The 8061-nt window shown below is 58.1% G+C and overlaps 2 protein-coding genes and 1 long non-coding RNA gene across 4 annotated transcripts in view; all 3 read left to right on the forward strand.

The window, feature by feature from the left end:
* Nucleotides 1-4822, forward strand: part of LOC113208468 (phosphoenolpyruvate carboxykinase [GTP]) — a 13131-nt gene extending 8309 nt beyond the window's left edge. The window contains exons 1-6 of one of the 2 annotated variants that reach the window (XM_026425478.2): nucleotides 1037-1407; nucleotides 1777-2061; nucleotides 2155-2339; nucleotides 2461-3620; nucleotides 3709-3909; nucleotides 4063-4822. In XM_026425478.2, the coding sequence (XP_026281263.1) occupies nucleotides 1355-1407; nucleotides 1777-2061; nucleotides 2155-2339; nucleotides 2461-3620; nucleotides 3709-3909; nucleotides 4063-4167 (1989 nt within the window). In that variant the 5' untranslated portion in view covers nucleotides 1037-1354 and the 3' untranslated portion in view covers nucleotides 4168-4822. Of the gene's footprint in view, nucleotides 1-1036; nucleotides 1408-1776; nucleotides 2062-2154; nucleotides 2340-2460; nucleotides 3621-3708; nucleotides 3910-4062 lie in introns of those variants that run through there. The other variant, XM_052275082.1, reaches the window with a different exon arrangement.
* Nucleotides 4823-4970: 148 nt separating this feature from the next.
* LOC113208478 (uncharacterized) lies at nucleotides 4971-6960 on the forward strand. The gene is made up of 6 exons (XM_052275500.1): nucleotides 4971-5708; nucleotides 5889-6185; nucleotides 6228-6231; nucleotides 6270-6473; nucleotides 6555-6841; nucleotides 6891-6960. Exons 1-6 carry the CDS (start codon nucleotides 5458-5460, stop codon nucleotides 6958-6960), a joined length of 1113 nt encoding a protein of 370 aa, XP_052131460.1. The 5' UTR covers nucleotides 4971-5457.
* Nucleotides 6961-7037: 77 nt separating this feature from the next.
* LOC127751563 (uncharacterized) lies at nucleotides 7038-8055 on the forward strand. Its single transcript, XR_008012163.1, has 3 exons — nucleotides 7038-7222; nucleotides 7463-7845; nucleotides 7935-8055. It is a non-coding gene; the product is annotated as an uncharacterized LOC127751563 (long non-coding RNA).
* Nucleotides 8056-8061: the final 6 nt, after the last annotated feature.

The following is an 8061-nucleotide window of genomic DNA, read 5'->3' on the forward strand; positions in this document are numbered from 1 at the left end:
CCGGGTCCAAACCGTCGAGACGCTCATAGCGGGGACAGGCCGAGTTTCTTTGTCCGTCTTTATCGATGCCTCCTTTTCTCTCGGACGCGAGAGGCGGAGGGTTTCCCGCCGGCGCTATCCTGGCCGGGTTTGTCTGCCCCACCCCTGCCCTCTCATCCGGCCCAGGCCCGGAGGCCCGGCCCTCCAGTCCCGACGGTGGTACTTTTCCATCCCGTGGGATGGTGCGCTTCGTTGTGCTTGTCGGAGGTCGGGGCAGGGTAAGGCGGGGAAGGCGGGGCAGGCGGGGCTAGCCGCCGACGAGCCCTTCCAGAGGCCCTTGCCCTGCTCGCCGGCGGGCCGGGGTCACGGGGGTGGGGGCGCCGGGGCTGGATGCTACCACGCTCCACACATTCGGGTCACGCATTCTGGGCAATCGAATGGAAGGTTCTCAAACTCGATCATTTAATGGAGGACAGCCCTTTCCTTGCTCCTGACCAGCCGAATCGCTTCCATCACACAAAGCAGACCATTAGCACATGTTATTAGTGCATGTGATGCTGGTACGTGTGTTGCGAATCGGTTGGTTGATTGGTATGTAATATTCACCCCGACCCTTTGCAATGTGCACCGCCCACGCATTGTCTAAATCGAGACGGCAAATGGCAGCGTCAGTGAGCAGACTATGATGTAACCCGCCCCCGCCGCCCGTCAGGCCCCTGTGGGAGTCTGTGCCCCGGTGGTACTTTTCCCCATGCATAGATCAATCTGCAAACACTTTTTTTGTTTGGTCGCGCTCCGTTTCGCGGCGATCTGTTTGCACTCTGCCCTCGGCGCGGACTTGGAGCCTCCCTCAAATGCTGTGCCTGCCCCCGCGCCGCGGTCGGGCCGGCCGCCGGCCGCCGGCCGCTGCGCCGGCGACGGCATCATCGTGGAGCTCGCTGAGCTCGCCTCCCCCCACCCTGGTGCGGGCAGGGGCGGGGGAAGGGAGAGGGGATAGGAGGGGATGGCGGGGAGGGGGTGCCGCTCAGCTAACGTTGTATATAAGAGGCGCTTCGCAGAGTCAAGCTTCAGACTTCAATGGCCTGCGGGGAAGACAGCAGACTTAAGACGCGGCGGGAGCTTGGAGGACTCCATATATTTCACGCACCATTTAACGAACATTTGCCTTTGTGATTAGCGTGAATTTTTATCAAATCTTCCTAATTTATTCATCGTTTAGTGCTGTGTTTGTGTCTGTGATAATTTCCTTAAACTTGTGATTAAGTTACCGCATTGAGACAGAGTGTGCGAATTGGAGTCGCGTGTGATTACTTGTGTGTCGAGCTCGTTTGCTTTCGATAGAACTAGTGTTAGTTTGTCCTCAAAGTTCGCCAACATGCCTACCCGTATCGTCGATGAAAAGAGGATCTCCTCTGGCGTCGAGGAAGAGTAAGTCCACCCTCCTTACTTTAGTGTTAGTGTTGCAGCGAATCATTATAATTTAGGCGCCCATCGCAGTCGCAGATATAGTGTGCTCTCGCCTCGTATTTGTGTGTTTGTTCGTGTGGCTGTTGGTGCGGTCCGCGGTGCTGGGTGCGGTGTAGCCGCGGGCCGGGGGAGCTTCCCTCGTCTCGCGGCTCGGCTCAGACCGCCCCCGGGCTGGGCCCCCGGCCCCGGCTTCGCCCCGGGCCCCACCCGCGGTCATAAATGTCGCGTCTATGATGACCCGCGTTACACGCCGATCACCTGGTCGGCGTGTTTGTGTAGTTTGTGTTCAAACTGGTGCCTAACTCAGTCCACCCTTCCCTCTGTTTGCAGATGCCCCAGCATCATCGCCAAGCATGCCAAGAAGTGCCTGGTGGAGCCCTCGTTTGGGATCCGCTTCCAGCCGCAGGCGCAGCTGCAGGCGCGCGCCGTCAGCCTGAGCCACGGCAGCTGGGACCAGCTGAACGGCGGCCTGCGCACCTGGGTGCAGCGGCACGTGGATCTGTGCCAGCCTGACAGCGTGCACATCTGCGATGGCTCCGAGTCGGAGAACAAGGCCCTGCTCGCCCTCATGCAGCGCCAGGGCACCATCCAGCCCCTGCCTAAATATGACAACTGGTGAGTCTTATGGCGTAAAACATTTGAAATCTTCCGGTTTGCAATCCGGCCGCCTTGACGTGTCCCTCACGTGTGTGTTTTGTCTTTGTGCAGCTGGCTCGCCCGCACCGACCCGGCCGATGTGGCCCGCGTGGAGAGCAAGACGTTCATCTGCACCCCGACCAAGTCCGAGACCATCCCCGAGCCCGCCCCCGGTGTCGTGGGGACCCTGGGCAACTGGATATCCCCCAGTGACATGGACAAGGCCATCGCTGACCGCTTCCCCGGCTGCATGAAGGGTGAGTAGGGAAAACCTCCGATACGGCAGTGTGTGCCTCTCTGAATCTTTCCACGCGGCTAATAACCCAACCGCCATCTGTTAATCACGCCCGTCTTATATGAACCCTTTTCCTCCGCCAGGCCGCACCATGTACGTCGTGCCCTTCAGCATGGGGCCCGTGGGCTCACCGCTGTCCAAGGTGGGCGTGGAGCTCACCGACTCCCCCTACGTGGTGAGCTCGATGCGCGTCATGACCCGCATGGGCGCCGCGGTCCTGGACCTGCTGCAGAACACCCAGGCCGAGTTCGTCAAGTGCCTGCACTCGGTGGGACGGCCCGCGTCCGGCAGCGCGCGCCACGCGCACTGGCCCTGCGACCCGGAGCGCACCATCATCCTGCACCGGCCCGCCAACAACGAGATCGTCTCGTACGGCAGCGGCTACGGCGGCAACTCGCTGCTGGGCAAGAAGTGCCTGGCGCTGCGCATCGGCTCCACCATCGCGCGCCGCGAGGGCTGGCTCGCCGAGCACATGCTGCTGCTGGGCATCACCAACCCGCAGGGCCAGAAGCGCTACATCGCGGCCGCCTTCCCCAGCGCCTGCGGCAAGACCAACCTGGCCATGATGCAGCCCACCCTGCCGGGCTACAAGGTGGAGTGCGTGGGCGACGACATCGCCTGGATGAGGTTCGACTCGTCCGGCCGTCTCCGAGCCATCAACCCCGAGAACGGCTTCTTCGGCGTGGCTCCCGGCACCTCCAGGAAGACCAACCCCAACGCCATGGACACCGTGTTCAAGGACACGATCTTCACCAACGTCGCCGCGACCAGCGACGGCGGCGTCTTCTGGGAGGGCCTGGAGGACGAGACCCCTGCTGATGTGGCCATCACCGACTGGAGGGGCAACCCCTGGACCCGCGGCAGCGCCACCCCCGCCGCACACCCCAACTCTCGCTTCTGCTCGCCCGCCTCGCAGTGCCCCATCATCGACCCCCAGTGGGAGGCCAGCGAGGGCGTGCCCATCGACGCCATCCTCTTCGGCGGCCGCCGGCCCGCGGGCGTCCCACTGGTGTACGAGGCCCTCTCCTGGCGCCACGGCGTGTTCCTGGGCGCCGCCATGAGGTCCGAGGCCACAGCCGCAGCCGAGCACAAGGGAAAGGAGATCATGAACGATCCCTTTGCCATGAGGCCCTTCTTCGGCTACAACTTCGGCCACTACCTGGCGCACTGGCTGAGCATGGAGCAGACCGGACGCAAGTTGCCTAAGGTCTTCCATGTCAACTGGTTCCGCAAGGGAAACGACGTAAGTAAAACACTACCACCACTCTACATTTTTCTTGCTTGTCTGTGACCTACACAGCCATATGCTTATTTCGGATTGTTTTGTTCAGGGCAAATTCTTGTGGCCCGGCTTTGGAGAGAACTCCCGCGTCCTCGACTGGATCATCAAGCGAGTGGAAGGTGAGAGCGTGGCGAAGCAGACCCCCGTCGGCTACGTGCCCACCGCCGGATCGCTGCGCCTGGACGGCCTCAAGGAAGAGGTCGACATGAAGCAGCTCTTTAGCCTGCCGAAGGACTTCTGGCTCCAGGAGGTGAGACATATACCTTGCTCTTTAAACTGATGTTTTGCGTTAAAGAAAATTATGATTCGATTTAAATTAAAGTAATAAGAATGCTATTTTATCTTTATGCTATGTGTATTTTTATTGCCATGCTAATGTGAGTTTTTTAAATGTATTTTTCAGACTGAGGACATTGCACGATACTTCAACAACCAGGTTGGAGCTGACCTTCCCCCAGCAATTGCATCTGAACTAAAGGCGCTTCAGGAGCGAATTGCAAAGATGTAAGGGGAAAGAAAATCAATCCGTCCGAACTCATTTGGTGCCACGTTATATCTTGATGATATGTGCTGGATGTCGTACACATTGTCTATACATCTTTTTCTTAGTTTTAATATTATGACTTAACTTGTATTTATCTAAGTATTTTTTAACTCTCTATACAAATGATATTTTCATATCATGTGGATGCCTCCTGTAAAGAATAGTTTTTCCAATCTTCTTTTCTACGCTATTTAGAAGATTTTTTGGGGACCCGTTCTTAAAATTGCTGTAGTTTTGTAATTTAAGTGGGAGATGAATTCCTCACAGGAAGTCCAAGCTAGCTGTGATCCCGATATGTAATTCTTGCCGTATCTTTCCTGATATAACAAGGCCGTATTTACATCTCATTATTTTCTGATAAAACTTTCATCATAGGGACTCAATCAGACTTGTTTTTATTCTCTAAAGAATTAGGCTGATAGGCATATTTTAAGACTCATCATGTACATCACGTGTAAATAGTTTTAGTTAGGATTTATTGAATTTTAAGACTGCCACTTGCTCATCATATTACGTAGGACCAATTGGCTCATCATTGTATGTATATTGTATGTGTATTTAATTTGAAGTCATTTTAAGATTTTCATAATAAAATGTTAATTCTTGTTTAACAAAGTGATTCACTGTCTTGTTTACTAAACCCCATATACCCCATATACCACATCTACATATATTTTTGCTGCCAATGAAATTAGCATATCAGTGGGGGAATATTGAAACAATTTTGATAACACGTACCACACAGAAATGAAACTGACGGGCAAGAGATAATTACTTTCCACTCCGAATTTGTGGTCCATCGCTTTAGTCCTTAGTCACTGTCGGGGGTGGGCAATTTCAGCGCAATTGTCCCAATTGTCCTTTCCCTATTCTCACACGCTTTTTCACCTTTTTCACAAGGCCCCCCGACACCTCGCCAGGGGGCACGGCCTGGCCTTTGTTGACATTGTTGATTCTCGGTGCGTTCTTTGGCATGGCGAGGTGGCCTGTAGCCTCGCCTGCCTAGCCTCTAGGTCTAGCGCAGCTCTAGCTCGTTTGGGCAGCATGAGCAGCCGCGGCCCCGGTGCGCCCGGGTCCCGTTGACGAGCGCGGCCAGCACGACCTGCAGTGGGCTGGCGACTTCCCGCGGGGCGCTCCGATGAACTCCAGCGGTGGCCCGCCCCATGTCCATGGTCATGTCCTGGATGACTCGAGGTCTGTCCGTCGCGCCTCTGGCTCGGTCCCGTGGTGGTGGCTGCGCCCCGGGCAACGAGAATGACGACCTTGATGTCCAGGAGGTGGCGCCGGACTGTCCGGGACACGATCCCGCAGAGTCGGCTGGCCAGGTACGTCAACTGTGCGTACGACGAGGACCGGGAGCGGCTGTACGCCGACGAACAGCCGACGTCGGCGGCCTCCGACGACTTCGGCGGCCTGCTGACCAAGGAGGACAACTCCGAGCCATGGATGCTGCCCGGCGTGCGGGACGCGCTGCGCAGCATCGTTGGGAGCGACAACAGCGGCCGGTAAGATGCGCGGCGCGCTCAGGAAACGCCTCTCCGCAGAGGCCAGCTCTTAGGAGTTATCGTGTTTGATATGGGGCCAAAACTGTCTCCGCCTCGGCTGGGAGGTCTTTTCCCAGTGCCATCCAGGATAGCGCATAGTGTTATAGTTTGGTAACGATCGGTAAATTTGAATGGTTTTAGAAAAATACAGCAACCGCAGCCTGTGGGAGAGTTCTACCCAAGTTGGCAAAATGTGACGGTGGCCCAGCGCGACACCGCGGTCCGCTGCAACACCGTAGGTCAGTGGCTGCTGGCGGCTAACGGCGCTCTGCACCCGCTCCGCCAGGGACTTCCCTCGAGTAAAGCGCTTCGTCCCCACATGCAGGCGCTTCAAGGCGGCGTCACCGGTTACCTGATCAACAGATTCAGCAGTCGTCGGGAACTCAGCCGCAGAACCCTTTCCAGCTGCTCATTCAGTGTCCTAAACAGAATGGTGACGCTCGGCCAAAGCCAACATTGGTAAGAAACTCTACGATCGAGCCATGCGTCACTGTTTGGGCGTGGTGATAGACCGCACGCGAGGTAACCCGTACCGGCCGCCAGGCGCGCACAGAAGAGAGCGCGGCGAACGCGCGGGTTGGTGCCGGTGCCACGGGCGTGCAACACCTCTGGGGCAGGAGTGCCTCCAATGCCACCCAGTTCGGTGCGGGGAAGACCGTCGGCGCCGAGCAGCAGAGAGGGGAGGCTAGCCGACGGCTGACCTTTCAAAGACATTTGCCGTTCCAGGTATACTTTCTACAAGCAGAACTTTATGATCTCGATAAAAACATATGATTGGCATGCTAAGTGCGGTCCCTCCTCCCGCAGGTCGACCTGCAGCGGCCGCCGCCCACACTAAACGCCGAGGTCCCCGAGTTCTTCCCCAAGGAACCACCCCCTGCATCTCCCGCACCCCTCGGCGACCTCCAGATGTTCGGGTCCACCTTCGGCCATGCGCGAGGGTCCCTGTCACTGCCACTATCCGTCAACACCAAGGTGGTCGGCAGTGGCCTAGGGTGCTTCTCGACGGAGGCCGCCTACCAGGAGGACTTGTTCCCGTACCGACACGGGCACGCAGGTCGCTTCTCGGGGCACGCCAAGCAGCAGCAGCAGCAGCAGCAGCACCAGCAGCCCGCAGAGCAGCGGCCGTCCGCCCTGGAGCAGCTGGGTCCGTGTAGCCCCCGGCCCCGGGGCAGAGGCGCCTTTTTGGTGTCGACTGACCGCCGTCGACTAACGGCTGCTTGTGCCGCGTAGGGGTTCTGGTCGTGTCGCCGACACCCTTGTGCTGGCTGACGCCACCGCCTCCGGCGCCGCCCCCGGCGCCACCCTCGACGGCAGTGCCCCCGCCACCCGGACCGCCCGTGCCGCCGTCCACACCACCTCAGGCGGCCGCTCCAAGTCCCTGCTCTAGCCCTGGCCCTGTGCGCTCCGGGAGGACGTCACCGACCCCCACCAAGGCCAAGCAGGGCCAACGCGCGGGCAAAAGCAAGGCGCAAGTACGTTAGTGCCTCACCCACCGCTGGCCCACGACAGCGCCCGCCCCACCCTCTCTGGCTTGCAGCTAGAGATGTAGAGCCTGAAATTTTTCAGTGAAAAATAGGAAAGTTTAATTGATAAATTCAGAGAAAAAGACACTGAAAATCACTTACTTTTCCCTAAGGAAAGTTTTGCGAAGTTTTTCATGAAAAATTTCATCAAATCTATATTTTTTTGAAAATTTACATCTCTACTTGCAGTCCGTGCCTGCGCGCCCTCGTGACGACATGAGCTTACCCATTCCTGTGTACCAGCGGCCGGCTGAGTTCTACGCCCAGCAGTCTGAGCAGGCGCAGCAGGCGTTCTCCGGTGCGGGGGGCGGCGGCCGGCGGCGCGCGGCGGGCGGCGGCGGCGTCGACTTCAGCAACCTCATCCTGCTCACCAAGGGCGGCAAGAGCTACGGGCGGAGCAACTCGACGCCGGTGAGTACCGACCGAGATACGCCGTCTCCAGTGGCCCTGCGGCTGGTAACGCAGAGCTCTCTCCTAGCAAAGTGGCGGGCAGCAGACCACGGCCATGGACGGCCGGGACATCTTCTCCGACCTCCGCGGGGCCGTGTCCGCCTCCACTGACACGCCGCTCGGTAGGCCCTTGCACACTGGAAGCGATTTACAAAGAGTCGTCAAAATCCCATCGAATCGATGGTATTCGATTTTATCCGTCGTGCTCTAGATGCATGCTCCAGCAGCGGGGACCTCACCATCTCCCCGCCCAACTCCCCGCGAGAGACCGGGGGGCCGTCCGGTCAGGTGTTCAGATGGCTGACGGTGTCCTCGCCACCGTCAGCAGCACCGTCCCC

This window comes from Frankliniella occidentalis, unplaced genomic scaffold (assembly GCF_000697945.3).
Source record: "Frankliniella occidentalis isolate FOCC.00 unplaced genomic scaffold, Focc_3.1 Scaffold8, whole genome shotgun sequence".
Classification (NCBI taxonomy): domain Eukaryota; kingdom Metazoa; phylum Arthropoda; class Insecta; order Thysanoptera; family Thripidae; genus Frankliniella; species Frankliniella occidentalis.